The sequence below is a fragment of the Bufo bufo genome, chromosome 3, assembly GCF_905171765.1.
Source record: "Bufo bufo chromosome 3, aBufBuf1.1, whole genome shotgun sequence".
Lineage (NCBI taxonomy): Eukaryota > Metazoa > Chordata > Amphibia > Anura > Bufonidae > Bufo > Bufo bufo.
The window spans coordinates 515772124-515793824 of NC_053391.1; the positions used below are offsets into that span (position 1 = coordinate 515772124).

Genomic DNA, 21701 nt, shown 5'->3' on the forward strand with positions numbered 1-21701 from the left:
CCACTACTGAAACATCGTGTGGAGTTGCTTCTGACGACCTTCCCTGGGTACCGGTAGGACACACTGGTTACCTACTCAGTGCCGCCGTGCACTTTTAATAATTTTTTGATACTAGGATGACCATGGACCACTCTACATAGCGGTCTATACCTTTACTCATCCCTTGTATCTCATTTTTTTGCACACTAAATTTAGGATTTTATTTAGCATAAAAATTAAATGTTATGTTTTAGGATTATTCTCTCTGAATGTTACTCCAGAAATTCACCCAAGCCCCTCTTGAATTCTTTTATTGTACTCACCATCACCACCTCCTTAGGCAGAGAGTTCCATAGTCTCACTGCTCTTACCGTAAAGAATCCTTTTCTATGTTTGTGTACAAACCTTCTTTCCTCCAGACGTAGAGGATGTTCCTTGTTTACTGGAAAAAGGGAAGAGGTCACTCAAAATATCCAGGTATAGATAAGGAGGGGAATGATTTGGCAGATTCCCTCGCTAAAGAAGCAGCCATTAATGGAGAAGTCTTGGACGTTGATGACCTCATGGGAACTATCCAAGTGTATGCAATGACAAGAAGACAGGCCCAAAAGGAAAACGAAGCCAATGTGGCACAATGGAGCCAAGATTCCCCTAGTGAGGATCTCATCGCGAGTCAAAAGGGGGATCCAGTCATTGGTATGTTTTACAAACACATTGAAGATCCGCAGAATTGTCCCGTAACTATGGAAGATTGTGCAGGCAAAGAAGAGTTACGAATATTGATGAAGGGTATGTCCCAATTCTCGTTTACAGGATGGATTGTTAGTAAGAACCTCGAAGAATGGTATCTCACAATGGGTGGTACCTACAGCATACCGAGGTTTGATGTTATCAACGATGCCCCAACGGCTGGTCATCGAGGTGAGAAGTTAAAGTATGAATTATTATGGGATTACGCTTATTGGCCTCATATGTTGCAAGACGTTCCCACATATTGTCAAGGATGTTTAATATGCCCTCAATTCCAGCCACAAGCACCCACTCATTGGGCACCGCTGATGAAAAGGCGGATGTCCATACCATGGTCAGACATCCAGATTGACTTTATTGGACCAGTAACAACTTCATCAAAAGGCAACAGATATATGTTAACCGTGACTTGTCTATTCACAAAATGGGTAGAATGTTTGCCTTGCAAGACTTGCAGTTCAAGTGTGTGTGCTTCTCTACTCATTAACCACGTGTTTTCCAGGTTCGGTCTTCCCCAACGCATTGAGTCCGATCGCGGAAGTCATTTCACTAGTGAGGTGATGACAAAAATGTGGGAGATACTGGGAGTAAAAAGGAAGACACATATAGCTTACCGGCCAGCCTCTAGTGGTGGAGTGGAATGCTACAACCAAACAATTGTCAACATTCTAAAGAAATTTGTCAATGAATCCGGTAAAGACTGGGATGTAAAGTTGCCTCTGGTTCTCATGGTCATCAGAGCCACTCCAAGCGCAGCAAACAAACTTTCCCCCTTCAAAATGATCACAAGAAGGAAGATGGTGTTACCCCAGCATTTACTCTACCAGACAACAGACCAAAATTTGATAAATGCTTCAACAGCCCATCAATACGTAGAGAATCTACGTAAGCACCTTCATCATGCTTTTGCATTTGCCCAGAAAAATCTGGAGAAAGCAGCCGTGAGCGCCAAAACCTACTATGATCTGAAGACTACTCAAAAGGAGTACCAGATTTCTGATCAGGTTTATCTCTATAACTTCGCCCGGGATCAGGTGAAGGAAAGGAAGTTCCTGCCTTCCTGGAAGGAACCCTATGTCGTCATTGACAAATTGTCACCTGTGATCTACAAGATCAAAATTCCTAAGGGGGATGAATTTATAGAGAAATGGGTGCATATTAATCAATTACGTGTTTGTCATCCTAGGTCACAACTTCGCCAAATGGAAGGATTGCCGGATGATGAAGAGTAAAGAGATATCAAGGTTCCAGCTAAGGTCGGAAACGCAGGATTGGTATAGTATGAACATACAAATGTACTAACCTATCCTCATGTATTTTCCTCTGTAACTAATTATCTCTTGACTCACTTTTGTATCGAGAAATTGCTCTGTCCAAGAAAAGAAACAATGCCAAATCAAAGATGTATGGTAGTATTAACTCTTTTCTTGCAGGAGTGCTAAAAAGTGGAAGATGTATCTACTTATATTTGTCATACAATATATTTCAGGCGCAAGATGGCATCGAGGGTTGTTGCCGTTATCTACATCGTCCTGATCTTGGGGAAGGAGTTCCAGGCCGAGCCGATTGCTGTACCAGGCCCTTCATCTGGGATCATGCTGCAGGATACCACGGGATTCATCTTGACGAATTAGAGGGCTCTATCCCAAAAGATCTACGTCAGTTTGGATCCACGTATCTTCGTCGAAAGACAGTTCAACATTTCCGAGATTTCGTCTCCGGACATAAAGATGTGGTATCAAATGCACATCGGCTATTCCCAAAAAAGGATTACACAGATCCTGGAACAGACAAGGAAAACCAAAAAAGCGGTTCATTTCTGCGATTACAGCCGCCATAGTCTTTGGTGTAGTGGGCACTGTCATTGCCACCGGTGTATCAGCTGTTAATTCCATCTCTATTAAGACATTGGAACTTGAGATCGGTTCACTGAAAAGGAAGTATTCATGCAGAGATGGAGAATCAGAAAAAACATTTATTGGACTTATATTCCGTTGTAGAGGATACTGTTTTTACCACCAACTTACACTCAAAGTTATTGACTCATTCAATAAATCTTCATGAGAGTAATGAACAGTTTAAACAAGAACTTATTTCCCTAAAAGAGCGTATTGACTTTCATACTCAAGTCTATCATGATGAAGTACAAAGTGGGATGCAGGACTTAAGGGAAGGACGCATTCCCCTATACTTTGTTTCTTATGATATCATTCGTAAAATGCTACAAAAAGTCAGTGAAGAGAAAGCAGAGGACATCCAACTGAACTTAGCGTTCAACATGGGGATTGCCATACCGTTGTATATTGATCCTATTAAGATGGAAATCTGTTTTCTTCTTTCAATTCCCGTTGTTTCTACAAATAATGTGTTCCAGATGAAAATAATTCATAATGTGGGCACTTGGAAAGACAATATCCACGGTAGGATTCAGACTCCTGACATTGTAGCCTACCAGCCCTGGAAACCGGACTGGCTTTCTGTCCCAATTCTGGACAATTGCGTAACATTCCGGGACAAAAATTTCCAGTGCAAAGGCGATTCTTTCAATTATGACGCAACCAACGCGTTGTGTGGTCTCGAATATGAGAAACATGGATCAGAAAAGTGCCAGGTGACCCTGTCTAAAATCGAGGAGGATAAGGTAGTGAACGCTGTTTTGATACAAGACAAATGGCTTGTTAGTACCCGTTTACCAGATATGACTGTTTTTTCAAATGATCATGTGATGGTGAAAGTCATTGCCCTTGTGTCTCCATCGTAAAAGTGCCTCGTAATTCCAGGATTATGATTGGAAACCGTACTCTATATCCGGTTAACATAGAGGACGTTGAAGAGGAAGTGGAGAGTATTGATGCCTTCCAAAACCAAGAGATTACCATAAATCCAGATTTAAAATTTCTGCTAGACAACAAGCCTAGCCATACAGTCCGCATGGTAACCAGGAAGGATAACGTCACCATGGACACGTTACAATATTCTTTGTCGGACAATGATATGTTAAATCCCTCCGTTTGGACATGGGGGGCGGATTATATATGGGGTGTGCTGACTTAACATTCTGGGATGGTTAAGTTTCCTGACCATCCAAGTGGTGCGTTGGATAAAGTTCTTCAGAAAGACTTTAGCAAAGCTTTGGTTGGAACATTACAAACTGAATCTGCGCACCCGTGTTCTTGAGGAATCCGAATGAAAAGCCTTTTGTGACATTCCAATGTAGTCCAACTTCTCTATTGGATTACATTGTAATGAAGGGGGATTTGTTGTGCTTTTTCATAAGTGTAAACAGTTATATCTATTATTTTAGTTATAATGGGTATTCATTGCCTTTAAGAGCAATGTTGATTTATATTCACTGTTTTGTATGGATTTTCATGTAGGCCAAAGTAAGTCCATGAGAAGATTACTGTGCTGTTCAAAAGCTAGTGTTATTGTAACAATATATTATACATTTAGAAAGTTAGAAAATACACCACACCAGACAAGGCCTCCAGATGTCAGAGGTGTGTAGAATTGAAAATATCAGGCATGAATGAGTTAACCCTTAATAGTATGATGCTTATAGCTTATACAACAGCGCCACCTAGATATGAGCAGTTAATACTACACCAGTAGCAAAAGTGCATTCTGGGTAGTATTATGACATCAAGCTCCTTATCAATGCACACACCCATCCAACAATGATTGGAAAGTTCCAAACTAGGTGGGTGTGTTCATCTGATAACTTTTGGGTTAACCCCTTAAGGACGCAGGGCGTACCGGTACGCCCTATTTCCCGAGTCCTTAAGGACTCAGGGCGTACCAGTACGTCCTAACTTTAAATCGGGATTCCGGCGCCCCGGGGGTTAATCGCAACGGGATGCCGGCTGAAATCATTCAGCCGGCATCCCGTAACAATGCAGGGGGGGTCATTTGACCCCCCGTATCGGCGATCACAGAAAACTGTGCTTTCTGCAGTTTCTGATCCTCGCGGTCCCTGACCGCGGGGATCAGAAACTTTAGTGTCCCTAAAATATGGATTTTACACCCCCCCTGCATGATTTTTTGCCGGCGGGTGGTGCAGGGGGGGATGTTGTGGGCGGTGGGGGCCGTGCGGGAGGCGGGCTGTGCGGCAGGTGGGATCGCGATCCCCCGGCCGCCTCCCCTTGAATAAATCGTTGGCGTCTAGTGGGTATACCAGGGTGTCAGCACATTGCTGACACGCTGGTATAAACGGCTGACATCTGTGCAGATGTCAGCCGTTTAACCCTTTCCATACCGCTGTCCGTATGGACCGCTGTATGGAAAAAGTTAACAGTAAGAGGGAGCTCCCTCCCTCTCCCATCGGGCGGCTGCAGTGCCTTTGCAGCCCCCCCGTCCTTAGCCTTCCCCGTCTGCGCAGTTCTGACCAGTACTGAGCAGACGGGGAAGGTTCCCATGGCAACAGGACGCCGTCTCAGGCATCCTGCTGTCCATGGTGCTGAACAGATCTGTGCTAAAAGGCATAGATCTGTTCAGACAAAGTGTAAAATACAGTACAGTACAATATACAGTACAGACCAAAAGTTTGGACACACCTCCTCATTCAAAGAGTTTTCTTTATTTTCATGACTACGAAAATTGTAGATTCACACTGAAGGCATCAAAACTATGAATTAACACATGTGGAATTATATACATAACAAACAAGTGTGAAACAACTGAAATGTCATATTCTAGGTTCTTCAAAGTAGCCACCTTTTGCTTTGATTACTGCTTTGCACACTCTTGGCATTCTCTTGATGAGCTTCAAGAGGTAGTCCCCTGAAATGGTTTTCACTTCACAGATGTGCCCTGTCAGGTTTAATAAGTGGGATTTCTTGCCTTATAAATGGGGTTGGGACCATCAGTTGCGTTGAGGAGAAGTCAGGTGGATACACAGCTGATAGTCCTACTGAATAGACTGTTAGAATTTGTATTATGGCAAGAAAAAAGCAGCTAAATAAAGAAAAACGAGTGGCCATCATTACTTTAAGAAATGAAGGTCAGTCAGTCAGCCGAAAAATTGGGAAAACTTTGAAAGTAAGGGCTATTTGACCATGAAGGAGAGTGATGGGGTGCTGCGCCAGATGACCTGGCCTCCACAGTCACCGGACCTGAACCCAATCGAGATGGTTTGGGGTGAGCTGGACCGCAGAGTGAAGGCAAAAGGGCCAACAAGTGCTAAGCATCTCTGGGAACTCCTTCAAGACTGTTGGAAGACCATTTCAGGGGACTACCTCTTGAAGCTCATCAAGAGAATGTCAAGAGTGTGCAAAGCAGTAATCAAAGCAAAAGGTGGCTACTTTGAAGAACCTAGAATATGACATATTTTGAGTTGTTTCACACTTGTTTGTTATGTATATAATTCCACATGTGTTAATTCATAGTTTTGATGCCTTCATAGTCATGAAAATAAAGAAAACTCTTTGAATGAGAAGGTGTGTCCAAACTTTTGGTCTGTACTGTATATTGTACTGTACTATACAGACATCAGACCCACTGGATCTTCAAGAACCAAGTGGGTCTGGGTCAAAAATAAAGTGAAAAAAACAAAGTAAAAATCAAAAAACACATTAATCACTGATTCAAAATGAAAAAAATACAATTACCTACACATGTTTGGTATCGCCGCGTCCGTAACGACCTGATCTATAAAACGGTCATGTTACTTTACCAGAACGGTGAACGCCATAAAAATAAAAAATAAAAAACTATGATATAATTGAAATTTTGCCCACCTTACTTCCCAAAAAAGGTAATAAAAGTGATCAAAAAAGTTGTATGTACGCCAAAATTGTAACAATCAAACCGTCATCTCATCCCGCAAAAATCATACCCTACCCAAGATAATCGCCCAAAAACTGAAAAAACAATGGCTCTTAGACTATGGAAACACTAAAACATGATTTTTTTTGTTTCAAAAATGAAATCATTGTGTAAAACTTAAATAAATAAACAAAAAGTATACATATTAGGTATTTCCGCATCCGTATCGACCGGCTCTATAAAAATATCACATGACCTAACCCCTCAGATGACCACCGTAAAAAAATAAAAATAAAAACGGTGTAAAAAAAGCAATTTTTTGTCATCTTACGTCACAAAAAGTGTAATAGCAAGCGATCAAAATATTATATGCACCCCAAAATAGTGCCAATCAAACCGTCATCTCATCCCGCAAAAAATGAGACCCTACATAAGATAATCGCCCAAAAACTGAAAAAAACTATGGCTCTTAGACTATGGAGACACTAAAACATTTTTTTGGTTTTAAAAATAAAATCATTGTGTAAAACTTACATAAATAAAAAAAATTGTATACATATTAGGTATCGCCGCGTCCGTGATAACCTGCTCTATAAAATTACCACATGATCTAACCTGTCAAATGAATGTTTTAAATAACAAAAAAAAACGTGCCAAAAAATTTATTTCTTGTTACCTTGCCGCACAAAAAAAGTGTAATATAGAGCAACCAAAAATCATATGTACCCTAAACTAGTACCAACAAAACTGCCACCCTATCCCGTAGTTTCTAAAATGGGGTCAATTTTTTGGAGTTTCTACTCTAGGGGTGCATCAGGGGGGCTTCAAATGGGACATGGTGTCAAAAAAACCAGTCCAGCAAAATCTGCCTTCCAAAAACCGTATGGCATTCCTTTCCTTCTGCGCCCTGCCGTGTGCCCGTACAGCGGTTTACGACCACATATGGGGTGTTTCTGTAAACTACAGAATCAGGGCTATAAATAATGAGTTTTGTTTGGCTGTTAACCCTTGCTTTGTAACTGGAAAAAAAATATTAAAATGGAAAATCTGCCAAAAAAGTGAAATTTTGAAATTGTATCTCTATTTTCCATTAAATCTTGTGCAACACCTAAAGGGTTAACAAAGTTTGTAAAATCAGTTTTGAATACCTTGAGGGGTGTAGTTTCTTAGATGGGGTCACTTTTATGGAGTTTCTACTCTAGGGGTGCATCAGGGGGGCTTCAAATGGGACATAGTGTCAAAAAAACTGTCCAGCAAAATCTGGCTTCCAAAAACCATACGGCGCACCTTTCCCTCTACGCCCTACTGTGTGCCCGTACAGCAGTTTACGGCCACATATGGTGTGTTTCTGTAAACTAAAGAATCAGGGCCATAAATAATGAGTTTTGTTTGGCTGTTAACCCTTGCTTTGTAACTGGAAAAAAAATATTAAAATGGAAAATCTGCCAAAAAAGTGAAATTTTGAAATTGTATCTCTATTTTCCATTAAATCTTGTGCAACACCTAAAGGGTTAACAAAGTTTGTAAAATCAGTTTTGAATACCTTGAGGGGTGTAGTTTCTTAGATGGGGTCACTTTTATGGAGTTTCTACTCTAGGGGTGCATCAGGGAGGCTTCAAATGGGACATGGTGTCAAAAAAACAGTCCAGCAAAATCTGGCTTCCAAAAACCATACGGCGCACCTTTCCCTCTACGCCCTACTGTGTGCCTGTACAGCAGTTTACGGCCACATAAGGGGTGTTTCTGTAAACTACAGAATCAGGGCCATAAATAATGAGTTTTGTTTGGCTGTTAACCCTTGCTTTGTAACTGGAAAAAAAATATTAAAATGGAAAATCTGCCAAAAAAGTGAAATTTTGAAATTGTATCTCTATTTTCCATTAAATCTTGTGCAACACCTAAAGGGTTAACAAAATTTGTAAAATCAGTTTTGAATACCTTGAGGGGTGTAGTTTCTTAGATGGGGTCACTTTTATGGAGTTTCTACTCTAGGGGTGCATCAGGGGGGCTTCAAATGGGACATGGTGTCAAAAAAACCAGTCCAGCAAAATCTGCCTTCCAAAAACCGTATGGCATTCCTTTCCTTCTGCGCCCTGCCGTGTGCCCGTACAGCGGTTTACGACCACATATGGGGTGTTTCTGTAAACTACAGAATCAGGGCTATAAATAATGAGTTTTGTTTGGCTGTTAACCCTTGCTTTGTAACTGGAAAAAAAATATTAAAATGGAAAATCTGCCAAAAAAGTGAAATTTTGAAATTGTATCTCTATTTTCCATTAAATCTTGTGCAACACCTAAAGGGTTAACAAAGTTTGTAAAATCAGTTTTGAATACCTTGAGGGGTGTAGTTTCTTAGATGGGGTCACTTTTATGGAGTTTGTACTCTAGGGGTGCATCAGGGGGGCTTCAAATGGGACATAGTGTCAAAAAAACTGTCCAGCAAAATCTGGCTTCCAAAAACCATACGGCGCACCTTTCCCTCTACGCCCTACTGTGTGCCCGTACAGCAGTTTACGGCCACATATGGTGTGTTTCTGTAAACTAAAGAATCAGGGCCATAAATAATGAGTTTTGTTTGGCTGTTAACCCTTGCTTTGTAACTGGAAAAAAAATATTAAAATGGAAAATCTGCCAAAAAAGTGAAATTTTGAAATTGTATCTCTATTTTCCATTAAATCTTGTGCAACACCTAAAGGGTTAACAAAGTTTGTAAAATCAGTTTTGAATACCTTGAGGGGTGTAGTTTCTTAGATGGGGTCACTTTTATGGAGTTTCTACTCTAGGGGTGCATCAGGGAGGCTTCAAATGGGACATGGTGTCAAAAAACCAGTCCAGCAAAATCTGGCTTCCAAAAACCATACGGCGCACCTTTCCCTCTACGCCCTACTGTGTGCCTGTACAGCAGTTTACGGCCACATAAGGGGTGTTTCTGTAAACTACAGAATCAGGGCCATAAATAATGAGTTTTGTTTGGCTGTTAACCCTTGCTTTGTAACTGGAAAAAAAATATTAAAATGGAAAATCTGCCAAAAAAGTGAAATTTTGAAATTGTATCTCTATATTCCATTAAATCTTGTGCAACACCTAAAGGGTTAACAAAATTTGTAAAATCAGTTTTGAATACCTTGAGGGGTGTAGTTTCTTAGATGGGGTCACTTTTATGGAGTTTCTACTCTAGGGGTGCATCAGGGGGCTTCAAATGGGACATGGTGTCAAAAAACCAGTCCAGCAAAATCTGGCTTCCAAAAACCATATGGCGCACCTTTCCCTCTACGCCCTACTGTGTGCCCGTACAGTAGTTTACGGCCACATATGGGGTGTTTCTGTAAACAGCAGAGTCAGGGAAATAAAGATACAGTCTTGTTTGGCTGTTAACCCTTGCTTTGTTAGTGGAAAAAATGGGTTAAAATGGAAAATTAGGCAAAAAAATGAAATTCTCAAATTTCATCCCCATTTGCCAATAACTCTTGTGCAACACCTAAAGGGTTAACGAAGTTTGTAAAATCAGTTTTGAATACCTTGAGGGGTGTAGTTTATAGAATGGGGTCATTTTTAGGCGGTTTCTATTATGTAAGCCTCGCAAAGTGACTTCAAACCTGTAGTGGTCCCTAAGAATTGGGTTTTTGTAAATTTCTGAAAAATTTCAAGATTTGCTTCTAAACTTCTAAGCCTTGTAACTTCCCCAAAAAATAAAATATCATTCCCAAAATGCTACAAACTTGAAGTAGACATATGGGGAATTTAAAGTCATCACAATTTTTGGGGGTATTACTATGTATTACAGAAGTAGAGAAACTGAAACTTTGAAATTTGCAAATTTTTCAAAATTTTTGGTAAATATGGTATTTTTTAATGCAAAAAAATTAACTTTTTTGACCCAATTTTAGCAGTGTCATGAAGTACAATATGTGACGAAAAAACAATCTCAGAACGGCCTGGATAAGTCAATGTGTTTTAAAGTTATCAACACTTAAAGTGACACTGGTCAGATCCTTAAGGTGAAATAGGACTGAGTCCTTAAGGGGTTAAGAAACCAGCCCCCCCCCCCCCCCCAAAAAAAAAAAAAAAAAGGAGAGAAAGAGAAAGGGAGAAAGAAAAAAAACAAACAAAGAAAAATTTGGCTTATAGATCTCTGGAGAAACATTTTGATTATCGGGAAAAACTCTTGAGAGCTGGCTGCCCCAAGACTCTGCACATCACTTGACCCTTGGGTAATGTATATTTTTGTTTTATGTAGTATTGATCAAAATTAATTGGCTTAATACTACTACTGATACCCGCTCATTTGCGGACGTGTAACGTTAGTTGCTACATCAGTATTCTCTCTGATTTCAGTTACGATGCATATAACTGAATAAAGGGGATAATATTGGAAAAACTCTCTGTTGGGAATCTTTATATTCCCTAGTTTGATATCAAGCCAATAATTTATAAGTTTTGTTGCAATACTACCATTATCTGAGATTTGGTCATCATTTTGGGGCAGAGAAAGGGCTCGTATCTGTCATTTTCTTGATTGAGTTTTCCGCATAATCCATTGATTGTATATCTCTCACAATTTTAAAGCCGTATTGCATAATATTCTTGTGTTGGTTGAGTAGTGTTTTGTTGGCACCATATAGTGGTGAATTCTGGGTACTGCATATCATTGTATATTATTGAAATTTATGTTGATTAATTTTTTTTGTATTTTAACCTATTGTAAATAAACCATTTATATTTTTGCATAGACGCTTGTACCCTGTTTTACTGATTGCACAAAATAATCAGGTTCTCGATTGAACTCTATTTGAGATGTTTATGTCCACCTCATGGGTCAATATCGTTTGAACTATTTTTCTTTTGATCCGTTAATTTTTTTTTATATTTATATAAAGCATTTGCTTTATATACCCGACAAACACCAAAAATAAATAAAAAAGGAGAGAAGGTTAGCGGGTTGAAACCAAAGTAATAAATTACTGCGTCCCGCTTGGTGGTTTACAATCAAAGTGTAATTTTTACAATACTGGATTAACACTACAATTGAAGTGCAAAACTGTGCTAGTCTGCCCCTCCATAGTTTTGTAGCCAGCCGTTGAGGTCCACAACAGTGGACGTGGAACATGACAGAGTCATGAGCCAGTTGGAGAGGAAATAACCACTGCAGCAGAATCGGGGACACTAACACACCCGGAACAGAGCTACCAACTTCTCTACTGCCTTCTGTGCTCAGACAACCATAGGAGGACGTGATTGTGCCTGTGTCTTCAGCCCTGAGAGTGTGCATAGACGATCGTGTATGGGTGGTGCGAGCGGGTGTACACATGACTCCTCACAGACAAACGGAGGACAACAGAGTCGCAGCTAAACACTGCCAGTCCTTCTGCCGTCTGGCCTGGAGAAATCAACACACGCCGAGTAATGCTACGTTCACGCTCAGATCTGAGTTACAGTTTTGTGTGCATGAACTTTGTATTATTCAATATTTAAAAACTGTGAAATTAACCCGACAATATTTAACATGACATGAGGTTTTGAAATAGATATTTCAAACTTCATGTTCATGTTCCAATGTTAGGAAACAAATTTTGTTGATAACTTAAATTTGATTTTGTGGACAATAAGGATGAAATGTGGTGTTTTTTAAAATAATTTACAATTAGTGAGAATAATACAGTTATTCATCAAATCATAATAATTCATTAAAACAGAAAAAGGGAAAACTAGGAATCTTAAAAATGATTTTTTTTCTCATGATTAATAAATTCTTTTTTTTAATGTATACACATAATTTAAAAAATATGATTTAAAATCCATTTCATAAAGTTGATAAAAAAATAATAATTCTTGAACAATAGCTTAATAAATAAATAAATAAATACATACACTCACATAAAAAAAAAAAATATATAAAAAAAGTATTAAAAATCATGGTTAAAAAACAACGGTTTTTAGGAGGGAGAGCGAAGGAGAGGGATGGACAAGGCACCCTTCAGCACCCTGAACCGACAGCGGGGGGCAGGAAGTCACTGCCGATCCAGGACTCATACTTCCAGGACTCCGCTTGTCCGTGACCACCCCATCTGCCGCGCTGAATGCCCGCTCAGACAGTACACTGGCGGGGGGGCAAGACAGTAGCTCCAATGCATACTGAGCGAGCTCTCGGCAGGTGTCCAGTCTGGCGACCCAGTACTCCATGGGGTCATCGGTGCTCATGCTGTTGGAAGCACCGACCGACGCCATGTAGTCATCCACCATGTGGGCCAGCCGCTGGTGGTGACTGATGCTGCTGCCGCTGCTACTGCTGGTGGTACTGCGTCGTGCAGACTGGTAGAAGAGCCTCATCTCACCCAAAAGATCACCTGCTCAGCTGGTGCTGCTGGTGCCAGCTGCTTGGTGGGTGAGATGGGCGGGTGAAACTGGAGCTGGAGGCCGAGGGTTTGCCTCCTCCAGCTGGTGGATGAGACAGGCCCGCAATTTGGCAATACTGGCCTGCCTCCGGCTGGCTGGTATGAACTGCTCCAGTTTCCCCTTACAACGCGGGTCTAAAAGGGTGGCCAACCAAAAGTCGTCCCTCTCCTTCATTTTCTTTATCCGGAGGTTCCTCCTGAGGCATCTCAGGCATCTCAGCCCGCTGTGACTCCTCATGACTGCCCGTTCCCATGACCACCTGGCCCTCCTGCTGCTGCTGATGCTGCTCATATTCTGAGATGCCCCACCCCCGGACTAACGGTGCCCCCATCATCGGCTCTCCCTCCTGACCAGGCCCATACTCCTGGACGTCCTCCTCCTCATCATCCTCCTCGTCCTGGGCCTGGTCCTGGTGGAGCATGGATGACTCGTCATGCTCCACCAAGGCACTCTCCCCAGCCTCGGGCAGGTGATCTAGTGTCCTGTCCAGAAGGAACACTAGGGGGAGCACGTCATTGAGGCCAATGTGCTGACCATCTTTGTCGCCTGCTCGAAAGGGGCCAACACATGGCAGACCTGATGAATCTGCCCCCACTCTGCATTGGTGATGTATGGAAGTGGGTGTGATGGTCCTGGAGTGCCTAGGTCCAGCAGGTACTCCCTCACTGCCCGTCTCTGCTCCCACAACCTCTCCAGCATGAGGAGGGTGGAGTTCCACCGCGTCACACTGTCCACAATCAGCCTGTGGGGGGCAGGCTGCTGTCCCGCCGCAGTTTCGACAGGGATGCGGTGGCGGTTGGGGAGCGTCGGAAGTGGCTGGCAATCCTATGTAACCTCAGCACAATGTCACTCAACCTTGGGTACGTACGGAGGAACTTCTGTACCACTAGGTTGAGAACATGTGCCATGCAGGGCACGTGTGTCAGACTGCCAGCCTGAAGGGCTGTCTCCGGTCTCCCAAGCTCACAAGCTGGAGCACGGCCTGGCAACGGACGTGCCCCACACTTGCATAGCTACGGGGACGCTTGCTGGGGGGCTCGGCAGCAGTGGAGACAGTGGCACAAGGGAGAGCAGCACTTCTCCCATGGACACCCCGCGGTGGCACCACAAACTCTGATGCCGCCGATCCCTCCCCGGCGCCTCAGAGGGACACCCAATGGGCTGTAAAACTAATGTATCTTCCCAGCCCATGTCTGCTGGTCAAAGCATCCATTGTGAGATGTACCTTGTCGCTGACAGCATAATCCAGCGACTGGCATACATTCTGCACAAGGTGCTGGTGTAGGGCGGGGATGCCAGTCCTAACAAAGTAATGGCGGCTGGGGACACGCCATCTGGGTTGTGCCTGCTCCAACATCTGCCTAAATGGATTGCTGTCCACCAGATTGTAAGGAAGCAGATGTTGAGCAATAACCCTTGCCCATTGAGTGAACGCACTCGTTGATCGCCGGGGGCGTAGGGCGTAGTGCGTTCAAATGCCTCAGCCACTGATGGCTGATGGCGCCGGACGGCTGTGGTACACAGACGAGCCACTGACCTCCCTCTCCTCACCCTTGCATGGCAGAGGTTACAAATGGCAACTGTAACATCATCTACTGCCAGGGTGAAGAAAGCCCAAACAGGCGACTTCTGCACCAACCTCCTGTCCGATGGGTTGGTGCTAGCTTGCGCCTGTTGGGCATCGGTGCGCACAGGTGGAGCTATCTGCGGTTGCTGCTGCTGCTGCCGGCTCCTGCTGCTGTCACCAGTAGAGCCCCTGCCACTGGGCTCCCTGGTGACCTGGCGCACCATTTGCCTGGGGTGCCTACCTTCTTCAGTGCTGCTCTGACCTGCCAAAGTAGGTGGCACCCGTTTGGCAGCACCCTCCTCTTCTATGTCAGACCCGGTGTCAAAAAGTGGTGGACTGAGGGGAGCAGCGAGCATGGAGCCCCTGCCTGGGCTCGGCTGCCCCCTCGATGACGCCTGGGTCTGAATAGATGCGGGGGTTGTGTGGCCTACACCACCCTTCCAACAAGTCCTGCCCATCTGGTAGGCTGAACTGAAACTCCGCCTCCTGCAAAGCCTCCCCCAGAATGTCCTGCTCACTGTCCCCATGTTCGAACATGAGCGGGGACAATTCTGAGGGAGTAAGGGTTGCTTCTACAGGAGGCATAGATCTGCTGCTGCTGCTGCTGCTGCTCTGGACCGGGGCTGAGGACTCCGTGGCACTGGAGTCGGCCAATAGAGTCATCACAGCCTCTGCGTCCTGGGATGTGATGGGCCTTGGACAACTGCCCATTTGGAAGAAATCACGGATCATACGGACGCCCCTGCCCCCAGCGCACGCCTGTTCGTGACTGGAGGAGCGGCCCTGTGCTGGCTGTCGTCCAGCGGCAGAACCGACTCCTCGATTGCCCCTACCGCGGCTGGCTGGACGGCCTATGCCACTCATATTTATTGTTTTTGTTTTTATAAGAAAGGTTAAAGAACCAAGAAATAAAATAAAATAAAAAATTAAAGATGTGTGATGGGACAAACTTTATTGGGGTAGGGAAGGTGTGTGGTGAAATTTAAGAGGAAAAAAAAATAAAATAAAATTAAGGGACCCACTAAATTAAAACCCTAAACTAAAATAATAAAAAGGCTAAACTAAATTATTATAATTTTTTTAACAGATTGTAAGGAAGCAGATGTTGAGCAATAACCCTTGCCCATTGAGTGAACGCACGCGTCGATCGCCGGGGGCGTAGGGCGCAGTGCGTTCAAATGCCTCAGCCACTGATGGCTGATGGCGCCGGACGGCTGTGGTACCCAGACGAGCCACTGACCTCCCTCTCCTCACCCTTGCATGGCAGAGGTTACAAATGGCAACTGTAACATCATCTACTGCCAGGGTGAAGAAAGCCCAAACAGGCGACTTCCGCACCAACCTATTTCCGATGGGTTGGTGCTAGCTTGTGCCTGTTGGGCATCGGTGCGCACAGGTGGAGCTGTCTGCGGTTGCTGCTGCTGCTGCCGTCACCAGTAGAGCCCCTGCCACTGGGCTCCCTGGTGACCTGGCGCACCATTTGCCTGGGGTGCCTACCTTCTTCAGTGCTGCTCTGACCTGCCAAAGTAGGTGGCACCCATTTGGCAGCACCCTCCTCTTCTATGTCAGACCCAGTGTCAAAAAGTGGTGGACTGAGGGGAACAGCGAGCATGGAGCCCCTGCCTGGGCTCGGCTGCCCCCTCGATGATGCCTGGGTCTGAATAGATGTGGGGGTTGTGTGGCCTACACCACCCGCACCAGTTAGAAGGGATTTTGACGGGATATGTAATGGCGTTACCACCCCCTCCTCCTCATTATCCCCATCTGTTCCAACAAGTCCTGCCCATCTGGTGGGCTGAACTGAAACTCCGCCTCCTGCAAAGCCTCCCCAGAATGTCCTGCTCACTGTCCCCATGTTCGAACATGAGCGGGGACAATTCTGAGGGAGTGGTGGTTGCTTCTACAGGAGGCGTAGATCTGCTGCTGCTCCTGCTGCTGCTGCTGCTCTGGAACAGGGCTGAGGACTCCGTGGCACTGGAGTCGGCCAATAGAGTCATCACAGCCTCTGCGTCCTGCGATGTGATGGGCCTTGGACAACTGCCCATTTGGAAGAAATCACGGATCAGACGGACGCCCCTGCCACCACCGCCCGCCTGTCCGTGACTGGAGGAGCGGCCCTGTGCTGGCTGTCGTCCATCGGCGGAACCGACTCCTCGATTGCCCCTACTGCGGCTGGCTGGACGGCCTGTGCCGCTCATATTTATTGTTTTTGTTTTTATAAGAAAGGTTAAAGAACCAAGAAATAAAATAAAATAAAAAATAAAAGATGTGTGATGGGACAAACTTTATTGGGTTAGGGAAGGTGCGTGGTGAAATTTAAGAGGAAAAATAAATAAAATAAAATTAAGGGACCCACTAAATTAAAACCCTAAACTAAAATAATAAAAAAGGCTAAACTAAGTTATTATTTTTTTTTTAACAGAAAACAGACACAAACACAAAAAGACTCAGACAATCAGACGCGGACAAGACAGATAATACTAACAATAAACCTAAAAATTCACAACTTTTTTTTTTTTTTGACAAAAACTAACACCCAAAAGAAAAAAGACACAAAGACAAGATTTAAACTACAAAGCTAGACAGAAGACACAAACCTTTCTTTTTTTTTTTTTTAAACTAACACAAAGACGATGAGACGCACTAACTATACAAAATAAAAAAAGGTACTAACAAAGGAGACCTTTTTTTTTTTTTTTAAGAAATTACACTAACACAAAAAGATGCAGACAGTAAGACCCAGACAAGACAGCTAAAACTAAACAGATAACAGTAATTTTTTTTTTTATTAAACTAAAAACACTAAAGGACAAAGACAATAAGACGCGGACAGTACAGATAAAACTAACAGTCAGCACACAATTATACTTTTTTTAATTTATTTTTTTAACCTAAATCAAAGACAAGGACAAGAAAGACTATAAACCGACAAACAAAAACAGACAGACTATACACTAAGACCCTAAATCCCTGACTAACCTAGCACTAACTATCTAAGATGAGAAATTGACAGCCCTACCGCTAACCTAGACTAATATTCTATCTATGTATTTGTTATTCCCTAACACTAAAGCCCTACACTGATCCCTGCTCTAAACCTATCAGCCCTGACTAACTCTGTCTTTCACCTAACTAAACTTAACCTATCACTGATAATTTTGACCCTAACAGCTAATCCCTAACCCCTATCTAACACTAACTAGCTATTATTATTTGATATATCAATTGGGGAGGGGGAATTAAAATATCACAAAGCACCAGCACCACCACAGCTCCTCTCTCTGCCACAAATACAACACCACAAAATGGCTGCCGGGTGTGTCTTCATTTATATAGTGAGAAGGTAGGCTTCTTTTGGATTGGTTGCTAGGCTTGTTGCTAGGCCTTCTCATTGGCTAATCTTGGTAAAGTAGGAAGGGGTTAGGATCAAGTCAACTAGAAAGGAAAAAATAAAGATGAATATTCGATCTGCGAATATATAACTCTATTTGACATATTCGGCTATTCTTCTAGAATTTCTAATAACACAAGGGACAAACGCCGGATCGGGTATAGAATGCTGCAAATAGACTTAGGAGACGATTTTACACGTCTATAAACCTTTACATGTATTGAAAGCTTGAAATGGCGGTAGTCGGTTGCGCGAATGGAATGCCGTGAAAATAAAAATATACAATTTTTCGCAATACATGCAGTGTAGTGCTGTCTGACACAACCCATTAACGCTTGAGAAAAGAAGGGAATAAAAAACACAAATAGATTCTTGCGAATAGTCAAGTGACGAATTTTCGCCGGAAAGTTTTTACATATAATGTCCTTACTCTAACAGGAGTATTTAAACCATTGATTAGATTTTTAGATTGATATCAGGGAAATGTTATTGAACTTGGAACATAAATAAGCATATGCGATTATTCGGTATTTAACATTCGCACAAATCGGATTGCAATACAGCATAAGGCATTTCACAGCCTTGACACGAGGCGGCAATAGCGTTTAGAAATTGACAAATATGGCGAATATTGTGTTATATTCGAAATTGACGAATATAGCACTATCTTCGACATATTCTACTAGTGGGGCAACCTAAATTGTGCGAATAAAAGGTAGCATCATATGTGCGCAAATATGGAATTATTGGGACTTTGAAAAATAAAAAATAAATATATATATTGTATTCTGAATAGGATAGGACACACACAAAAGAATTAATAATGATAGAGTTTCACTAACACTATCCGTCTTGAAAGCGAATATTCGTATTTGCGAATATAGGGTCATGTATTCGACATATTCACGAAATCTCGAAGTGACAATATTCAAGATAAAAATTTGCTTTGCGAATATTCGCGCTCAACACTATGCAACATCACTATTCTGTGGTATCATCATGTTGCTGCCACCTCACCACTATGTCACTGGGCCACTCAGTGGACTGCTCATACTGTTCCCATTCTCCCCACTACATGACTGGGCCACTATTTTGCCTTTTTGGCCAGGTTGCTCATGCTGCTGCCACCTCCACACTATGTCATCTTGCCACTCTGTGGTCTCCTCATGCTGCTGCCAACTCACAACTCTGTCTCTGGGCCACTCTGTGGTCTCCTCATGCTGCTGCTGCCACCTTCACACTCTGTCATTGTGCCACTCTGTGGCCTCCTCATGCTGCTACCACCTCCACACTATGTCACCTTGCCACTCTGTGGTCTCCTCATGCTGCTGCCACTTTACCACTCTGTGGTCTCCTCATGCTGCTGCAACATCACTATTCTGTGGCCTGTGGTCTGCTCATGCTGCTGCCACCTCACCGCTATGTCACTGGGCCACTCTGTGGACTTCTCATGCTGTCTCCACCCTTCCCACTCCATGACTGGGCCACTATTTTGCCTTTTTGGTCTGGTTGACATCATCATTTATTTGACCCTTCTTCTGATAACAACGAATCCTGTCTATGTAGTAGCTGTAAGGCCTGTATGACATGGTCCCTATTTTGCATCGAATTGGCTTTCGATTTGATAGCCAACAGCAGGAGTGGGTATAAAACACAGAATAAATGCAAATATTCCATTCACGTGTCATCTCTGTTTTGGACCCACTCCTGTTTTTTTTAGGCTTTAGCAATACTGATGGATTACTGACCAAATGCTGACCAAGTGAAGGCAGATGCTCCATTTTTTGGGGGTTATTGTTCTGATGGATCAGAGGAAAGGCAAAGTAATTAGAGACGTCAGCACAAACTTACTGCTGACACCCTCTCCACTCGGGGGGGGGGGGCTCTACTTGTATGAGTATATAATAGAACAGGTTCTGTAGACATCTATGTGGAATCAGCTGACGACCGTGTAAAAGGAGTGCGCTTATTTTTTATGATAACATTGACCAGTAAGGCTGAGTTCACACTTCAGTTATTTGGTCAGTTTTGGCCCTGTAACTGCCCAAATAAGTGAAGTGCGCAATGATTCTAAGAGTGACGCCTGTCACCTGCATGTCATACTGACTCACAGTATTGTTTCACTACCACAGCAGACTCTCTATGTGTGTTACTACAAGGCACAGTGTTCTACACCACTATAAAGGCTCTCTGCAGCCAGGAGAATTTTTTTTTTTTTTAACGCTATTCACCACAAATAAATTCAGATCGAATTGAATCTTTTCTGAAAATTCGACAAACATTCGGCAAATTTTAGAAATTCGCTCATCTCTAATTATTGCACCCCAGCAATACATCCAGTCCCCTCTTGAACTCTTTTAGTGAATTCACTATCACCACCTCCTCAGGCAGAGAGTTCCATAATCTCGCTGCTCTTACAGTAAATAATCCTTTTCTATGTTTATTTACAAACCTTCTTTACTCTAGACGCAGAGGATGTCCCCTTGTCATAGTTGCAGTCCTGGGTATAGATAGATCATGGAAGAGATCTCTGTACTGACCCCTGATAAACAAACCGGATTCCAAAAAAGTTGGGACACTATACAAATCGTGAATAAAAACTGAATGCAATGATGTGGAGGTGCCAACTTCTAATATTTTATTCAGAATAGAACATAAATCACGTAACAAAAGTTTAAACTGAGAAAATTTACCATTTTAAGGGAAAAATATGTTGAATCAGAATTTCATGGTGTCAACAAATCCCCAAAAAGTTGGGACAAGGCCATTTTCACCACTGTGTGGCATCTCCCCTTCTTCTTACAACACTCAACAGTCGTCTGGGGACCGAGGAGACCAGTTTCTCAAGTTTAGAAATAGCAATGCACTCCCATTCTTGTCTAATACAGGCCTCTAACTGTTCAATCGTCTTGGGCCTTCTTTGTTGCACCTTCCTCTTTATGATGCGCCAAATGTTCTCTATAGGTGAAAGATCTGGACTGCAGACTGGCCATTTCAGTACCCGGATCTTTCTTCTACGCAGCCATGATGTTGTGATTGATGCAGAATGTGGTCTGGCATTATCTTGTTGAAAAATGCAGGGTCTAAAAGAGATGACGTCTGGATGGGAGCATATGTTGTTCTAGAACCTGAATATATTTTTCTGCATTGATGGTGCCTTTCCAGACATGCAAGCTGCCCATGCCACACGCACTCATGCAACCCCATACCATCAGAGATGCAGGCTTCTGAACTGAGCGTTGATAACAACTTGGGTTGTCCTTGTCCTCTTTGGTCCGGATGACATGGCGTCCCAGATTTCCAAAAAGAACTTTGAATCATGACTCGTCTGACCACAGAACAGTCTTCCATTTTGCCACACTCCATTTTAAATGATCCCTGGCCCAGTGAAAACGCCTGAGCTTGTGGATCTTGCTTAGAAATGGCTTCTTCTTTGCACTGTAGAGTTTCAGCTGGCAACGGCGGATGGCACGGTGGATTGTGTTCACTGACAATGGTTTCTGGAAGTATTCCTGAGCCCATTCTGTGATTTCCTTTACAGTAGCATTCCTGTTTGTGGTGCAGTGTCATTTAAGGGCCCGGGGATCACGGGCATCCAGTATGGTTTTACGGCCTTGACCCTTACGCACAGAGATTGTTCCAGATTCTCTGAATCTTCGGATGATGTCATGCACAGTTGATGATGATAGATGCAAAGTCATTGCAATTTTTCGCTGGGTAACACCTTTCTGATATTGCTCCACTATCTTTCTGCGCAACATTGTGGGAATTGGTGATCCTCTACCCATCTTGGCTTCTGAGAGACACTGCCACTCTGAGAAGCTCTTTTTATACCCAATCATGTTGCCAATTGACCTA

At 43.1% G+C, this 21701-nt stretch overlaps 1 protein-coding gene across 1 annotated transcript; it reads left to right on the forward strand.

Annotated features, from left to right (window-relative positions):
• The first annotated feature begins 2683 nt into the window (after positions 1-2683).
• LOC120993880 lies at positions 2684-3783 on the forward strand. Its single transcript, XM_040422351.1, has 2 exons — positions 2684-3459; positions 3510-3783. Exons 1-2 carry the CDS (start codon positions 2684-2686, stop codon positions 3781-3783), a joined length of 1050 nt encoding a protein of 349 aa, XP_040278285.1.
• The last annotated feature ends 17918 nt before the right edge of the window (positions 3784-21701 follow it).

Bases quoted from the DNA above. Each gene is read 5' to 3' on its own strand.
- LOC120993880 (XM_040422351.1), top strand. From the start codon at position 2,684: ATGGAGAATCAGAAAAAACATTTATTGGACTTATATTCCGTTGTAGAG. The intron at 3,460-3,509 runs GAAAGTCATTGC...TCGTAATTCCAG, and splicing joins TCAAATGATCATGTGATGGT to GATTATGATTGGAAACCGTA.